Source organism: Carassius carassius, chromosome 24, assembly GCF_963082965.1.
Source record: "Carassius carassius chromosome 24, fCarCar2.1, whole genome shotgun sequence".
Taxonomy (NCBI): Eukaryota; Metazoa; Chordata; class Actinopteri; order Cypriniformes; family Cyprinidae; genus Carassius; species Carassius carassius.
The window spans coordinates 6,524,517-6,542,605 of record NC_081778.1 but is presented as its reverse complement, the minus strand read 5'-3'; the positions used below and the strand labels follow the sequence as shown (position 1 = coordinate 6,542,605).

Below are 18,089 nucleotides of genomic sequence, written 5' to 3'. Positions count from 1 at the left end.
GCAGCCACTTCTATAAACTCATGTGAAGTTTCTATAAGACTTTTATAATAAATGGAAATTATGCATAATAAAAGTCATTATTTAAAAGACATGTAAGTCATGCATGATGCAGGCAACCAGAGCACATGGCCCTCTATAATGCCCACAACTAGAAAATGGAGGCTACCTCTGTAACACTGTAAACACTGAGATGTTAGTCCTGTTTAAATTGGTGCACTGGGTAATAAGAATTTCAACTCAAACATTATTCAGAAAACTAGTCCCATACGTATAGTGCTACAGATGCAATAAAAAATTCCATCCAGGTTGTGAAGTTTCATTTGGTCAGCATGGGCAGCTAGCCTAGCCAATACCTTAATCTAACCTGTATACTTTGTGTTATTTTGACCAATTATTTTTTAATTACATTTTTCATGTATTTAATCAGAACTATTCAGAAGGTCCAACACTATTTAGATATACACTTCTTTGGTCAGTTTGTATATACTGTGACATAAAACTACCACTACATTATAGCCATGACCTCAGGTTACCAAATCAAAAGTGAGTGTAAGTGCTGAGACGATAGAACTCATACATGCCCTAAAGGCCAAAGATCCTTAGAACAGCCCCCATAATCCTCACAACAGAAACTTGCAGTGCATCTAGCTGCTTTTGTCAAAGGAATTTTTGTGAAAAGTGCTTTTGTGCTGTGTGTGTTCTGCATGCTGTGTTTCTAATGCATGTCATGAATTCCAGGGGTGGGCTACTGTCAGCATAGGTCAAGAGAGGTCAGCACAAATGGCCTTAATTTAACCACATAGATTAAAGACAGTTTAAAAAAGGTGTGTGTTATGCTTTTTGCCAGCTCAATCTGACGCCAACAGCATGGCGGCTGAGCTTGGGTCATGCACAGGACAAGAGACCCTGATGGACTACTGTTTGCCCATAGCAGTGAGATGGAAAGGTTCAAAGCCTGCCCTCCCAGAGAGAGAGCTTTTAAACCACATAGAAAGTGCTGCTGTACGATGAGCTGATAGAAGCACAGACAGGGAGAGTGTGTGAGTAACAGCCAGACACTGTGTGTGTACTGGGGGGTCAAACACTTAATCTAAGTGTTCAGCAATCAAGCATTACTGCGGGTCAGTCACCTGTGTGAATGCAGCTCACTGTGGACACACAAAACACTTGAAACAGATCACGTTACTAAAGACAGAAATGCAACACAAACCAGTTAAAGACATTATAAAGCTATAAGCTCTGTGTTAAAGGAACACTCCACTTTTTTTTTTAATAAGCTCATTTTCCAACTCCCCTAGATTTAAACAGTTGAGTTTTACTGTTTTCGAATCCATTCAGGTGCAGCAGACACAGTGACACAAACTAGATGGGGACTATTTTCAGTTGCTGCACAATATCACTGAACTGAAAGTTCCTAGATTATTATGCCGGAATGAGAGTATAGTTCCTAGCCATATCGGCCTAGAAAATCACAACTTTTCATTTCCCATCAGTCTTAGTACACCATGTTACTACAGAAGAGTCAAGTTTTAAATAGGAAAAATATAGAAACTCTTTGGTCATTTTTGAGCAAGATACTAATGGTCTAATCCGATTCAATGACCTATGCTAAGCTAAGCTAAAAGTGCTACCGCCAGACTTAGGGATCGGCTGAATGGATTCGAAAAAGGTAGATCTCAACTGTTTAACTCTAGGGGAGTTGGAAAATTTGCCTATTTTGAAAAAAGTTGAGTGTTCTTTTAAGGAGCCTTGTTAACTGTGGTAGCTTTTAGGGGCTGCATGATTAATCAGTATAAAACTGATTAATGCGATTTATCAAATCACAAAGGCTGTGATTTGATTCAGTAAATATATTCTGCAGGTTTCAGAGTGAAGTGAGGTACTGTGATTATTTACAAATGAATTACTCCTGATCTGGTGTTTTCAGTTTCTCAGAGCAGCTCGGTTCACAGTAAATTGCTGGTCCACACAAGCTCTTTACATCTGCTCTGAGTTTGGGTCGCATATAATGTGCATTTGGAAAGGCAACATGCGCCAACCATCTTCCACTTCAATGTATAATGAGAAGTGCTTATAAACCAGCTGTTGTCAAAAAAAGAAAGCAGGTTTTCCTGCAGTTTTCCACTAATGTAAACATGTAAAGGTTTTGAAAGTTAAGGAATTAAAACATCCATAAATATTAGTTTTGTAATTTTAGAAGTCTATTATAAAATGCAAAATAAATAGTAATTTTTATTAATCTTAAATACTAGGGTATATAATGTTCACTATTTTCGTTTCTGTTACTTTTCCTAACTGACAACCAATGCTTGTTAACCGATTATTAACTGTTAATCGACAAGATTATTTTAAATTAGAATTAAATTAAATTAGAAAGGATAAGTGTCTGTGACCCGTTAAAAATATTAAGATTTGTTTTGCTGGGATAAATTTAACGTGAATTTAAAAGTAGCAGACAACAGAACAGGAGGATTCACATGGTCATCATATCCAGAGGTGTCAAGTAACGAAGTACAAATACTTCGTTACATTACTTAAGTAGAAATTTGGGGTATCTATACTTTACTTGAGTAATTATTTTTTAGCCGACTTTTTACTTCTACTCCTTACATTTTCACGCAAGTATCTGTACTTTCTACTCCTTACATTTTAAAAATAGCTTCGTTACTGCCATTTCATTTCGGCTTGTTTTCATTCCGGCTTGTCATCATTCAAAAAAAAAAAACTATCCAGACAAATCGCGCCATCCGGATGGAGTGAATTTGATTGTGGTTGGATGAGAAGTATAAACAGATACCATTCCGACACTCTATTGGTTTGTACGCGATCCATCGCACCTGCACAAGACACAAATCACGTCACACTCCAGCCAGGACATAGCCAGTTTTGGGTTCGTTTATCAAAAAATATATTTCTTAAAAGTAAGGTTGGGTATGGAACCGGTATGCACCTAACTGAATAAGAGGAAGCAGATTTCGGTGCCTTTTAAATGCCTGAGCGATCGATTGAAATGTTTGTCCTGGTTCTCCGAAACGTAGGCTACACAAGAATCACGGGCATCGCTAGGCTTTTTTAGCGGGGCTGTAGCATTTAGCTCCATAAACTGTATACAAATTTGTGATCGCCTCAGAGTCATTCCCCTTAAGTTTCATATGAAACCGGCGTCAGACCGGTCTCTTCTCCGTCTTTCAGCGCGCTCTTCAATCCGCAGACCGCGGCGGAGCAGCGCGAGCGGAAACAAACACAGAGGACACAAGGTATGTGTTTATCGAAAGATTGTTAGAATATCCGTATCTGTGCAGTTCTTTGTCATAAATGCAGTTTACAAAAGGTCACGAGGGAGCAGTCGGTTTCTCATCTTCGGTAAAGTTTTCGCTGCGTTCACCGCTCATCACTAAACAGCTGTTTCCTCCAGCAAAAATCTAGCCCTTAACACATATGAACGAACACTTAACACTTATTTAAATATACTTAATTTAATCGTACGTACTTCATACATACACCAGCTACTGTGCAAAAGTCTTGGGCACGTTAGTATTTTCACTAAAGAATGGTGTTCGGCCAGTTATTTATATACTTTGCTGTTTCAGTATAAAATATCTGTTTAAATTTCCAAACATTCATTTCGCCGTTGTCAGACTGCTTGTGCATTCAAAATCGCACTAGATTATTAATAAAATTAATGGCAAACTGATATTTCCTACTGACACACTACAGCAAAAGATATAAATAACTGGCTTAAAACCCTTTTTTGGGGTGAAAATACTAATGTGCCTTAGACTTTTGCACAGTAGGCCTACCCTACTTTACAAACGACTGTTGCTACTTTATAAAGAATAATCCATTCTGTGAATGACTGTATGCTCAAAGACAGTGACAGACAGCACTCTTCTTAACTAAATATCAGAGTGAGTGACAGAGATACAGTCGAAACATTATGTGTGGTTTTTGTATTAAGTAATGACCCAGATTATGAAATACATTTATTAGCCTTAGGCCTTAGATTGAGCACAACTTGGGAAAGTAGAGCATCCAAGGTGAAAGCTATGTATTTATTTTAAATATTTGTAATGTTCTTTAATGTTATCCATAGTTTGTTTGTGGGTCTTTTTTTTAAAGTATCGTTTCAGGCACCGTTTAGGCGCCGGTACCGTTTTAAAAGTATCGAAATGGCACTGGATTATTTCTCACTGGCTCATTTACCAAATGGGTGCTTTCTCTTCGTCCTCCACAAATTAAGCTACTGTAGGTAGTTCGGTAGCGAGACGTTTTAATAAATTATCGTTTGCGATTGACGACGCGATTGACAATGTTGTGATATATAGGCTATACCAACCTTGTAACTCGTTACCCCCCCCCCCCCCACACACACACACACACTGGACATAGCAAATACAGGAAGCTATCAATCAAGAAGGTATCAGGATTATGAGTTATTTTTCATTTTTAGTTTTTGATTAATCACTTGGATTAATCATTAATTTTGACAGCACTATAATCTTTCTTGTATATAGACAACCATACAAGGCTAATTGTTTTTTAGCCTCCACCAATGTTCTTGTCCATTGCCCTTGCAGATTCCTGCAGCTAAACTTGGATGTACATTTACATTCCATTAAAGGTTATTGATGACATGCCTCTGAAGTTTGACTTTTTGCACCATAACAATACTTATAGGCAACTATAGGGTGACCATATGAGCCATTTTCCCTGGACACGTCCTTACCAGGATTTTTATATTGCCTAAAATATCCAGATTTTGGCTGTTTGTGCTTTGCAGATAGATCATTGTATGGCATTCATAAGAGCTATAGAGAGCAGAGCAGACGGCTCCTTATGCATTAAAACCACTCTCTTGGTACTTTGGTGTCATACAATGATTGGTGCGCAGTGATGCTTCAAGTTGAATGAACGAACAAACACCTAACATGTACGTGTATTTGCGTTACTCTGATCGTTCTCTGTAGATCTCACCTTATCACACGCCACGATTGGTTGATTATGTAACATACCTGCATGTTATTGGTCAAACTACTTTGGATGTTTTAGGCAATATAGAAATTCTGGCAAGGACGCGTCCTGGGAAAATGGCTCATATGGCCACCCTAGGCAACTAGTCATCATATCTCTAGTTCTTTAATGTATTTGCATTGTACTAAAGTACATTCATTTTCAATGGGCATATATGTGGCTGAAACAGGTAGCCTAGTGCATCCCAAATTTTTCAACATGAACATTTTAATATAACATTATAGTCATTATGGCCTATGGCTTTTAGAATAATGTTTTTTTGAGGAGGTGGGGTAGTGCACAATAGGCCCCTGTGGCGCGGCCTAAGCTTTTGTTCTTAATGGCATTTTTTTCCCTTACATTACTTTTACTTTTATACTTTAAGTAGTTTTTTAAACCAGTACTTTTACACTTTTACTTGAGTAAAAAGCTTGAGTTGATACTTCAACTTCTACAAAAGTCTTTTTAAACCCTAGTATCTATACTTCTACTCAAGTAATGAATGTCAATACTTTTGACACCACTGATCATATCACATCATGCACCTGCAGTGCTTCTGAGAAAAAACGTAATAAATAAATAAAGAAAACAAAAGAAAAACTGTGCAACAAGTAGCCTAGTATGCAGAGTTTCAGTTCATTTTTTTGTTGCGCAAAAAGTGGCATCCTATTTTTCTTTAGGCCTATTTTACAAAAGCACAAAGATTTGTTTTTATTGTACATGTATACAAATAAAAGCAAACCTTTTACGATTCCGATGATCTTTATGACTAAGAGGAGTGGTTGCTTCTACTGTTAGAAGGGAAAAACTCAAGTGATTGTGCTGGCCCTGATTGCCCGCACAGAGTGAAGCATTGCTACCTTGACAATGTCAGTCAAACATGGAAAACCACACTGCTTTGTTTATATTTTTATTTTTATATTTTTTATATTTTATATTTTTATATTTTTTTTATATTTATGTTCCTGTAGCTCAAGTGGTAGAGCGTTGCGTTAACAAGGACAAGGTTGGGGGTTCGATTCCCCAGGAACGCATGATAGGTAAAAATTGATAGCCTGAATGCACTGTAAGTCGCTTTGGATAAAAGCGTCTGCTAAATGCATAAATGTATTTAATTTAATTTAATTTATTTATTTTAATTTCATTTATTTATTTTAATTTAATTTATTTATTTAAAATTTATATTTATATTTAGTAAAATCTGTTGTGTATATTGTGTAAAAAATGTGTTTTATGTAGATATTGGAACTATTGGAAAGTAAATAATAAAAAATATTTTGTCAAAAACATCGTGAATACGCAACATTTGATTTTGTGTCAAATAAGAGACCCAAGGTTGGTTTCAGTTTCATTTTAGCCTAAATTAAAATTTAATTCTTGTTCATTTTTTAAATAGACTGCTGCTTAATTGAAAGGATTTGTTGTGGAGTGAGGCGAACTAAAATAGCCTAGCTATGATTACAGTGTTTATTATAGTGTTTGTAAACATTTCTGAATGAAATAATAATAAAATGCGACTTAGACACAACTTATATATATATATATTGAGTAGTGTGACGAGTCAGCTGCCTCCTCCCTGATTGTCACCGGCACCCCGTCCTAAATCGCCGCCCTTCACCAGGCTCCCGACTGGAGGGGGTGTGTGAGAGGAGGGGCGCTGGATGAGTCAGGGCTGGCGGTGTGTGATGGGGCACACCTGAAGGAAATGGAGCCTCATCACCGCCGCTGTTTAAAAGCCCAACGTGCCTCTCCTCGGGAGACCGGTCTCTTCCCCGTGCATGCACACTGGTGTCCTCGTGGGTCCAGGAAGGGTGCGTTGAGGGACTCCCGCGCACCCAGAGACGTGAGCTGCCGGACCCGTGATCCGGATGGGAACCGCACCCGTTTACACGGCCGTCGGGCCAGGATGCCGGGCTGTACATCCCCTGCCAGCACCGCGGCCAACGAGAGTGATGCGGCCGCTAGAGGAAGCCGCCGCCCCTCGTGCCCCAGACCGAAGAGGGGAGCGCGTGCGGCCGCTGGACTCCGCCCCTTACCTGGACGCTTCCTCCATGAACACTGCCTGACCCACACGAACCCCGCAGCACGACGAGGACACCAGATTCCCTGTTTATTTTGGACACTCTTCCCCTTTGGCCACCTTTTATCCCCTGTTTTATTTGATTTTTCTGTTAATAAATGCCTCTCCGAGGCCTGTCGCCACGCCCACTGTGTCTGTCTTGTGCTCCTCCCGTCACAGTAGCATATTTTAACCATGCAGCAAACCTTTTAAAATATTTTGAGAAATTACTGAAAAAAATTAATAAATGACTTTTTAAACCGTTTAACTGATTGTATTGTATTGGTCAAAATTCTTACTACGCTCAGTTAATCTTTAAACGGTTAAAATGAGCATTCCTATTAAATACTTATTTATATTATTTAATAGTGAGTAATAAAATAGTAATATTTTTTTGTTCGTTTTAATTTTTTTCCCTGAAAAATCATACATTCAATTTTTCCTTAAAATGTAGCCGCAATTCTTATTTTTCAAAAACTGCGGCAGGAGCAATAAAGATGATATGAAGCTCCTAAAGTGATCCTACGAGTGTTTTCTGTAAATGTTGTAGTTAATTTGTGTTAAGTGTATATTATTTACAGGTTGCTGCAGAGTCACAACTGTCTTCTATAAAAAGTATAATGGGAAATAAGATAATTTTCATCAGTTCGGTGGAATGTATTTCTATTTAACTCCAAAACCAAGGATAAAAATTGAGAAATATAATGTATAAAAACTAATGTGTTTTTAGGATCATTACTATTGCATTGGTTAATTATTTGCATGTGATTTTGATTTAGGTGTGAAATAACCTAATAATCTGAATAATTCCTTCTTCTGCCAATATACATAATTAACAATATAATTCAAGATAATGCTGTTTATAGTTGTTGTAATAGTTTGAAGGAACTTGCCACATCAATATAAAATGTAATATTTATCTCACAGAACACACCTATTGGCATGCCTTGAAACCAAATTATGCATTATGTTTCTTGTTGTTTGTTTGACAGGCAGTGGCTGCGAGTTAGTGGTGAGATTCTCAGCATTTCTGAATGGCCACTATCCTCCAGCGGATTTGTGTGGAGATATCGCCGTTTCCTACAGCTCAGCTACAGGTATGAGCTCCTCATGAACACTCCCACGCTCTGTTTGTCTGACTCCATCTCTAAGCTCTGGAACACATTAACCTCTTTCCCCACTTCTTTAAGCCCTTTTACTCATTTCAAGATTTCTGGATGTTTGCCAAAGCAGAAAAAGCAGCAAAAAGGCTGCGTTTGTCCTGGCGTTTCTCTTGGATGGTGTCTGTGTTGGCAGAGACCCCTGCAAAACTTCCTGAAAATGTCCGGGAGTTTCCCTTTTCTCTGGCTCTTTTTATTTCTGTCCTTTTGAAAGTAGTGAGTCTGTTTTACACATTAGCTAGCAGGTACATAGGACTGCACACACACACATATGCTTGTCTAGCTTTTTAAATAGGGACATACCATAGACATCTATTGTTTTTAGATGAAGCTAATTAGAATGAGTAAAGACTAACCCAAATACCCTAACGCTATTAGAATACATCAGAAAGTTTCCAAAGGGAGGTTTTGTCATATTTAGCCAACTTATCGGGAAAACTTTTTGTCCAAACTTTAGCAACTAAGTCAATTTAGTTAGTGCTAAATAGTGTTTAATATTCCCTATAATATTCAGTATAGTATAAAGCTTATTATAATGAGCCTTTTAGAATAAAACACAGACACAGACTCGGGGAAACCCCACTATAATGGCACTCAGTTTCTTTTACTCTGTTCACCTCTCTCTCTCTCTCTCTCTCTCTCTTTCTTTCTCTCTCTCTCTCTCTCTCTCTCTCTCTCTCTCTTTCTCTCTCTCTCTCTCTCTCTCTCTCTCTCACACACACACACACACACACACACACACACACACACACACACACACACACACACATAGAGAACTCTCTATGATGGCTATTTGTATACGCAATAACAGGAAATAAGGATCTGGGTCCTAATTTGTGAAATTCTTGAAAGAAAAAAAAAAAATAATAATCTTAGGATAAATTCTGAGAAGTTTGTAAGAATTTTGGTAAGCAAAAGAAAAAAGAAAGAAAACGTGCGTGTGTGTGTGTGTGTGTGTGTATATATATATATATATATATATATATTTATAAAGAGCATATAAACAGCACGTTCATATAATTAGAATATCATCAAAAGGTTGATTTATTTCACTAAATCCATTCAAAAAGTGAAACTTGTATATTATATTATATATGTGTATTATATATTATATTCATTACACAGAGACTGATATATTTCAAATGTTTATTTTATTTTTTATTTTGATGATTATAACAATTAGAATATCATGAAAAGGTTCAATATTGAAGACACCTGGTGCCACACTCTAATCAGCTAATTAACTCAAAACACCTGCAAAGCCTTTAAATGGTCTCTCAGTCTAGTTCTGTAGGCTACACAATCATGGGGAAGACTGCTAACTTGACAGTTGTCAAAAAGACGACCATTGACAACTTTCACAAGGAGGGCAAAACACAAAAGGTCATTGCAAAAGAGGCTGACTGTTCACAGAGCTCTGTGTCCAAGCACATTAATAGAGAGGCGAAGGGAAGGAAAAGATGTGGTAGAAGAAAGTGTACAAGCAATAGGGATAACTGCACCCTGGAGAGGATTGTGAAACAAAACCCATTCAAAAATGTGGGGGAGATTCACAAAGAGTGGACTGCAGCTGGAGTCAGTGCTTCAAGAACCACTATGCACAGACTTATGCAAGACATGGGTTTCAGCTATGCATTCCTTGTGTCAAGCCACTCTTAAACAACAGACAGCGTTAGAAGTGTCTCGCTTCAAAAAGGACTGGACTGCTGCTGAGTGGTCCAAAGTTATGTTCTCTGGTGAAAGTAAATTTTGCATTTCTTTTGGAAATCAGGGTCCCAGAGTCTGGAGGGAGAGAGGAGAGGCACACAATCCATGTTGCTTGAGGTCCAGTGTAAAGTTTCCACAGTCAGTGATGGTTTGGGGTGCCATGTTATCTGCTGGTGTTGGTCCACTGTGTTTTCTGAGGTCCAAGGTTAGGGCTGGGTATTGTACAAAATATTTCGATCCGGTGCCAATTTCGATACCTCAGTTTCGATACTGGTTCCTAAGAATACTTTTTTCGATACCATATGTTTTAAAATCCATTTCAACATCAACACAAATACGTTAAACACAGAACTTTTATTTTTCACCTTAATTAAAAAAATAATAATTCTGGTAACACTTCACACTCAGGATAACATTATTAATACAACTGGTTGTGCTTTTTGGAGAGGGGTGCGCCATTCAGGGGCGGACTGGGACCAAAAAGTGGCCCTGGACTTTCTGGCCCACAGCAGCCCACCACATCATAATGCAAACGCCCCTGTTTTGATGTCATTTATTAATTTAATATTTAAGTAAACAGTTTGGGGATTTTAACCAATAGGGCAACTGATCCTCCGTTAAAAAAAAAAAAAAATAGGACCGCAGCTGTTCATTTAGTGACTCCCAGTGAGCGATACATGCTCATCAAGACACAAACATTCTTCTAGAACTCACACTTTGCATTCAGTTAGCACATCAATACGAATCATGCATGAAATAGAAGTTTATAAACTCAAACGATAGCTTTGTGTGCTTTACAGATGAACTTGAAGTCTTTATTCATTCGAGATGTTCAATAATAGATAATCTTTGCCTCGGTAATACAAGTTCATAATCCGATTAGTGAACCGATGATTCTTTTGAGTCAATCTTTTAAAATAATAATTTATTTTGTTATTTTGTTAAAAATATTTTTATTTTTATTATTATTAATGAGTATAACATTTAGCCTATTTAAACATCTTCTAACAGTCGGCACCGATTTAAGGAAGAAAAAGTTAAGGAAGCAAACATGTACAGTAAGTAGACATTCAAAAGACCCTTTTTACCGCCGCGGGTACCGATGCCGCGGCGTTTGTAAAGTGAATTTGTAGCTTTTGACCGCTGAGTGGCGCTTTAACCACAAGTTATCAAACAAGCGTATCAAAGCACATTTTTGCAAATAGACGAGTCACGGAGCGCGCGCCTGTCACTGAGCGCGCGCCTTCACCTCTCTCCGGTCTCATGCGCTCCTTGTCACCTGAGTTCTAGGACTGCAATTCCCATCCTTCCCTTCTGCTATCATTAGTTTCCAGCCCTGTCTGGTTTTCTCATCAGCATCATCATATCCACCTGTTAATCATTATCCCCCCTTTATCTGGACTGCCTGGTTCTGTGTTTCTCTGTGAAGTGTTGTTTTACCACGCTGCATGTTGCTTCGTGCTACCTTAGTGTTTTATGCTCTGTGCATCCTTGGCTTCAATAAAGTCCTGCAGATGGATCCGACTGCCTCTACTTCGTCATTACAGAACACTTCACCACCACAGGATCCAGCAGACTTCCTGAGTCTTGCTTCCGAGGTTCATTCCCAGGCATCTGTGTTACTCACACACCAACAGCAGCTGACCAAGTTAACGAATCTCACCGAAGAACTTGTGAGGTCTGTTCATACTCTCACTCTGCAGAGTGAGGTCACTAATTCAGCTCAAGCTCCCGCTGCACCTGTGCCCGTCACATCAAGCGTGAGTACGGCTGCATGCAATCCCAAATTATCTCTACCAGAGAAGTTTAATGGCTCACCAGCTGCCTGTAGAGGATTTCTGTTGCAGTGTGAATTATTCGTCAGCCAGCAACCCCAGCTGTATCCCAATGACGCGTCCCGCGTTTCATTCATCTGCTCACTACTCACCGGGAGGGCGTTGGAGTGGGCGACTGCTCTCTGGTCTGGCGGTCATCATACCTTTCCCTCCTTTAATGTGTTTATGTCTCAATTCAGAGAGGTATTTGAACATCCCGCTGGCGGCAAGGAACCAGGGGAACAACTCCTCACATTAAGTCAAGGGAATTCCACCGCGGTGGATTACACGCTTTCCTTCCGCACCCTGGCAGCGCAGACGGGGTGGACAGAGTCACTGCTTAAACTGCTGTATCGTAGGGGGCTGCAAACGCATCTGCAAGGGGAATTGGCGTGTCGCGATGATGGGATGTCCCTCGGAAAACTTATGGAGCTTGCCATTCGCCTCGACAATCTCATCCGCTCTCGACGCACGCCTATCACATCCAGCTTTTTCACTCCTCCCCCTTCCGGCACGGATTACGAGCCTATGCAGGTCGGCTTCACACATCTCACCACAGAGGAACGTGAGAGAAGGATGCGGAGTAAATTATGCCTGTACTGTGGCCAAGCCGGTCATCAGAGAGTTTCATGTCCTGTAAGACCCAGATCCAGTGATACCTCTGCGGTGAGTCCTTTGATTAATTCTCCACGTTCTCTCAACCTCGAAGTTTCATTGTATTTTAATGGGAGTAGTTGTGAAACAAGAGCTTTAATTGACTCTGGTGCCGCTGGTAATTTTGTCGATTTGGAGTTTGCCTTGTCTAAAAATATCTCTCTCATTCCTTGTGAGTCTCATGTGGCTGTGGCCGCTCTGGATGGACGCCCCCTGAGGACAGGGGAGGTACAATACATCACGCAGCCTCTGACGCTCAACTTCGGGTCTCGTCACACGGGGAGAATTCAGTTGTACTCAATAAACTCACCCCTTCATCCTGTGATTCTGGGATTGCCATGGCTGGAGAGACACAACCCTCTCATTTCCTGGGTCGACAGGAGAATCAATCAATGGTCCCCTTTCTGTCACTCCCACTGCTTGCCTGCTCTCCATGGTCCTGAATCTAGCCACAGTTCCCCCGAGAGAGTGAATCTGCAAGGAGTCCCTGGTGTATATCATGATCTGGCTCAGGCTTTCAGCGAGAGAGAGGCTTCACTTTTACCCCCGCACCGGTCCAGTGACTGCGCCATTGAACTTCTACCTGGAGCCGTTCCCCCGCACGGCCATGTGTATCCACTTTCGCAACCGGATACTGAGGCCATGAGAGCGTATATCGAGGAACAGCTTGCTAAAGGATTTATCACCACTTCCACATCCCCGGCGTCCGCGGGGTTTTTCTTCGTCAAGAAGAAGGACGGGAGTCTTCGACCCTGCATCGATTTCCGTGGTCTCAATGAGGTAACTGTGAAATATCGATACCCTCTGCCTTTAGTCCCTGCAGCACTGGAGATGCTTCGCTCAGCCCGGTACTTCACCAAATTGGATTTGAGGAACGCTTACAACCTCATTCGCATACGGAGAGGTGACGAGTGGAAGACGGCCTTTTCTACGACTACTGGCCACTATGAGTATCGGGTAATGCCCTTCGGGCTGTCCAATAGTCCTTCTGTGTTCCAGTCTTTCGTTAATGAGGTCTTCCGGGACATGCTGAATCAGAGGGTTATTGTTTATATTGATGATATCTTGATTTTTCAGAGACTCTCGAAGCTCATGTACGGGACGTGCGTGCAGTTCTCAAATGTTTGATTAATAATCAGCTCTATGCCAAAACTCAGATGTGCGAGTTTCATCAGACGCGCATCACCTTCCTGGGATATGTCATCAGCGCTGAGGGGGTTCTCATGGATGACAGCAAGGTCAAGGCCGTGGTGGACTGGCCTCAACCTTCTTCTGTGAAGGAGTTACAGCGATTTCTGGGGTTCGCCAACTTTTATCGTAGGTTCATTCGTAACTTCAGTCTCATTGTGGCTCCTCTCACATCTCTTCTCCAGGGCGGGAAGCGCTTCCGATGGTCTTCTGAGTGTACTGCAGCATTTAATCAGCTGAAAGAGAGATTCACTGCCGCACCCATCCTCCATCATCCAGACCCGGAGAGGGAGTTCGTCGTGGAGGTTGACGCCTCAAACACTGGAGTGGGTGCGATCCTGTCCCAACGTCACGGTAACCCTGCAAAAATGTTTCCCTGTGCCTTTTACTCCCGCAAGTTAAGCTCGGCAGAGCGCAATTATGATGTGGGTGACTGGGAGCTTCTAGCCATGAAGGCTGCCCTGGAGGAATGGAGGCACTGGCTGGAGGGGGCACGTCAACCTTTCACCGTCCTCACAGACCACCGAAACCTTGAATACATCAGGTCTGCCAAGCGTTTGAATGCTCGCCAGGCTCGCTGGTCACTGTTTTTCTCCCGTTTCAATTTCAGGATCACGTACAGACCTGGGTCCAAGAACGGGAAGGCTGATGCTCTGTCTCGTCAGTTCGAGGATTTCAACGAAATCACCAAGCCAGAACCCATCCTACCTCCCACTCTGATCGTGGCACCTGTGCAGTGGGATATTATCTCTGAGGTCACTGAGGCTCAACAAGCTCTTCCTGTACCGGCCGAGTGTCCTGTGGACCGCCTTTTCGTGCCTCTCGAGCTCCGTGAGTGGGTGCTTCAATGGGTTCACTGCACACCCAGCGCGGGACACCCAGGTATCACTGCTACTGTACAGTTAGTCTCCAACCGCTTCTGGTTGTCCACACTCCGGGCTGATGTTATCAAATTCATCCATCAATGTTCCACCTGTAACACTGTCAAATCTTCCCACCTTAAACCTGCCGGTCTCTTACAGCCACTTCCAGTTCCTCAGCGCCCGTGGTCCCACATCGCTGTGGATTTCGTAACGGATTTACCTCCGTCTCAGGGATTCACCACAGTGCTGTCAGTCGTGGATCGCTTCTCCAAGTCCTGTCGTTTCATTCCCCTTAAGGGTCTACCCACTGCCATGCAGACTGCGGAGGAACTTCTCAATCACGTATTTCGTCTGTTTGGTCTCCCCGAGGACATTGTCTCCGACCGTGGCCCTCAGTTCACTTCCCGTGTATGGAAGGGACTTTGCTCCAAACTCAATATCAACATCAGCCTCACCTCTGGATACCACCCGCAGTCTAACGGTCAGGCTGAACGGGCGAACCAGGACCTCATTCGGTTTCTACGGACATACTGTTACGAGAACCAACAGGACTGGAGCCGATTCTTGGTTTGGGCGGAGTACACCCAAAATTCCCTGGTAAAGCCTGCCACTGGTCTAACCAATGTGTCTTAGGTTTCCAACCCCCTCTCTTCCCGTGGTCAGGAGAGCCGTCAGACCTCCCTGCAGTGGATACGTGGTTGCAACGCAGCGAGGCCACTTGGAATACCGCTCATGTCCATCTGCGACGTGCCATCCGCCACTTTCAACTTCATGCGGATCGTAGGAGACGTGAGGGTCCGCGGTATAGGCCTGGACAGTGGGTGTGGCTCTCCACCCGTGATCTGCGTTTAAGGCTCCCAAGCAAGAAGTTGTCCCCTCGCTTCATTGGGCCCATCAAGATTCTTCGACAGATCACTCCGGTCTCATTTCGTTTGGCTCTCCCAGCACATTATAGAATCTCACCCACCTTTCATATGTGTCTTTTCAGACCCGCTGCCGCTCCCAGGAGAGAGGAGGCTCAGGAGGGGATCGGTTCCGTGCAGGCTCCCCCAATTGAGGTCGGAGGCGAGGAGGCATACCGGGTACGAGACATCCTGGACTCCAGACGTCACGGCGGGGTACTGCAATACTTGATTGACTGGGAGGGCTATGGCCCTGAGGAACGTTCCTGGGTCAGGTCTAAGGACGTCCTGGACCCTGCTCTTCTTACCACCTACCATCACACTCACCCAGATCGTCCTGCTCCAAGACCCCGTGGAAGACCCCGCCGTCGTTCAGGTCCTCGCTTCCGGAGCCGCTCGCAGGGTGGGGGCTCTGTCACGGAGCGCGCACCTGTCACTGAGCGCGCGCCTTCACCTCTCTCCGGTCTCATGCGCTCCTTGTCACCTGAGTTCTAGGACTGCAATTCCCATCCTTCCCTTCTGCTATCATTAGTTTCCAGCCCTGTCTGGTTTTCTCATCAGCATCATCATATCCACCTGTTAATCATTATCCCCCCTTTATCTGGACTACCTGGTTCTGTGTTTCTCTGTGAAGTGTTGTTTTACCACGCTGCATGTTGCTTCGTGCTACCTTAGTGTTTTATGCTCTGTGCATCCTTGGTTTGATACCTGCTTCAATAAAGTCCTGCAGATGGATCCGACTGCCTCTACTTCGTCATTACAAGACGTCAGTTTTGCCTCACTGATGTGTTACATTTGACTGCTTCAGTCACGGAAAATGAAAGAAAAACACTATAGTTTAAATATTTAATATATTTCATATTTAATTTTCACAGATGAAAGTTTGGTATTTATGAAGTTATGTGCATTTCTTAGAACAAATTCAAGCAGGATAAATGTCAAGCCTGTGCCTGAGTCTGTGCTTATATTTTCTAAGCTACATGGTATTAAACCATATTTAAGATTTGACACATTTAAAAGGTGTGCAGTATTTTTTATATTATATTACTTATGCGTTATATTATTCAAAAGAAATTGTGGTTTACTTTGCATCGGAGCATTAAAAGTGGAAGCCTATTTTAGGGGGGTATAGGCTACATGGATTAAATGTCAATATTTTCATATATTATGCCTATATTTTAATTTATATTTTAAATATAAATATATTTTTTCCTTTAATAAAACAACATGCATTTTTGTTATTCGTTACCTGTCCTTTATTTTGACATAACTTATTGGGAAAAAGACATTTGTCTGTAAACTGATTAAGAAATTGATGCATGTTTAAACGTGAAGCACTGTATAATTTTGTTCCCATTATTTAGGCCTAATTTTCCTAAAACAAGAAACGAATAAAATTAAACCTGCACGATTAAATCTTTGAAACTCTAAAGAATGGACGGATTAATAAAACAGTAATGTTATTACCTTAATGCTGGAAAGAATTTTATTTATTTATTTATTTATTTACTTAATACTAGCCCATCATGCATCTAACCATCCACTTAGCATTAAGAGCGGTTAAGATTAAAACTGGCAGCTCAGCAGTGAGTCAGTGTCATGGACGGAGGACCTGTTAATATATGTTCTAGTTTATATTTCCATCTCGTTATGCCGCTGGTGTAGTTTTTTTTTTTTTTTTTTCTTATAGAACATATTTGTAAATAGAGCACTGATTGGGATCGTGTCCAGTGTATCCATCACTGTGTTCTGTTGTCTTTTGTTGAATCGCTCCACTCGTGTCCGGTGTAGACCTGGCGTGCATTTTTTATTTTTTATTTTACAGCCCTGCTTTTTTTAAAGTTTTTATTAAATATCTGTATTGATTGCATGGTCATGTTATCGAATTATTTACTGCCATGCGACCTACAAAAGTAAAGCTTGGCGAGTATATCAACGAGCATTGCTGCAGGTTGATTTTTGGCGGATGTGCTGTGCTTGTGTTCCCGCGGTCGTCTTAATTTTGTCGGGTGAAACGTCTCTCTCACTCTCAGCAGAGAGTTGCATGGTCATATTATCAAATTATTTACTGCCATGCGACCTACAAAAGTAAAGCTTGGCGAGTATATCAACGAGCATTGCTGCAGGTTGATTTTTGGCGGATGTGCTATGCTTGTGTTCCCACGGTCGTCTTCATTTTGTCGGGCGAAACGTCTCTCTCACTCTCAGCAGAGTCTGTGATTAGCAACAACTTCCCCTCCGCGCGCACTGATACCAGAAATAAGCTCCGCCTTCACTCCGTGAATAAAGTATTTCAGTATGTTTGAAATGTTATGTTCATAACGTAGCATATAAAATAATAATAATTAAAAAAAATAACAGGAGAGTTTCAAAGTGGCTTAAGCTATTTTGTGTAAACTTTTTCCCTTTATCACATGACGAACTAATAACATTGTAAGCATTAAATCTTTTAATTGCTGCTTTCTGCTGTGAAAATTGTTTGTGACGAAAATAACAGATTTTATCTAAACAGATCGATTCGCTTCTTCAAGATTTCAAAATCAGATGGCATGCTGATAATGTAGTAGCACTGTAAGATTACATTTGTTTGAATGCATTATTGCGAAAGCGATTGCATGTGAATCTGTTTAAATCATGCTTTAACCCGAAAATAATCAGTAAAAGAAACAGACATACTCTTAACATCCCACTCGACTCTAACATGTCATTGTAACCTTCTGATCAAGCTATAG

General features: G+C 41.4%; 1 protein-coding gene across 3 annotated transcripts in view; it reads left to right on the top strand.

Annotated features, from left to right (window-relative positions):
- LOC132102752 (protein PTHB1-like) overlaps positions 1-18,089 on the top strand; it is a 203,114-nt gene that overhangs the window by 30,919 nt on the left and 154,106 nt on the right. For all 3 annotated transcript variants that reach the window (XM_059507390.1, XM_059507391.1, XM_059507392.1), the window contains exon 14: positions 8,062-8,166. In XM_059507390.1, the coding sequence (XP_059363373.1) occupies positions 8,062-8,166 (105 nt within the window). The remainder of the gene's footprint in view (positions 1-8,061; positions 8,167-18,089) is intronic.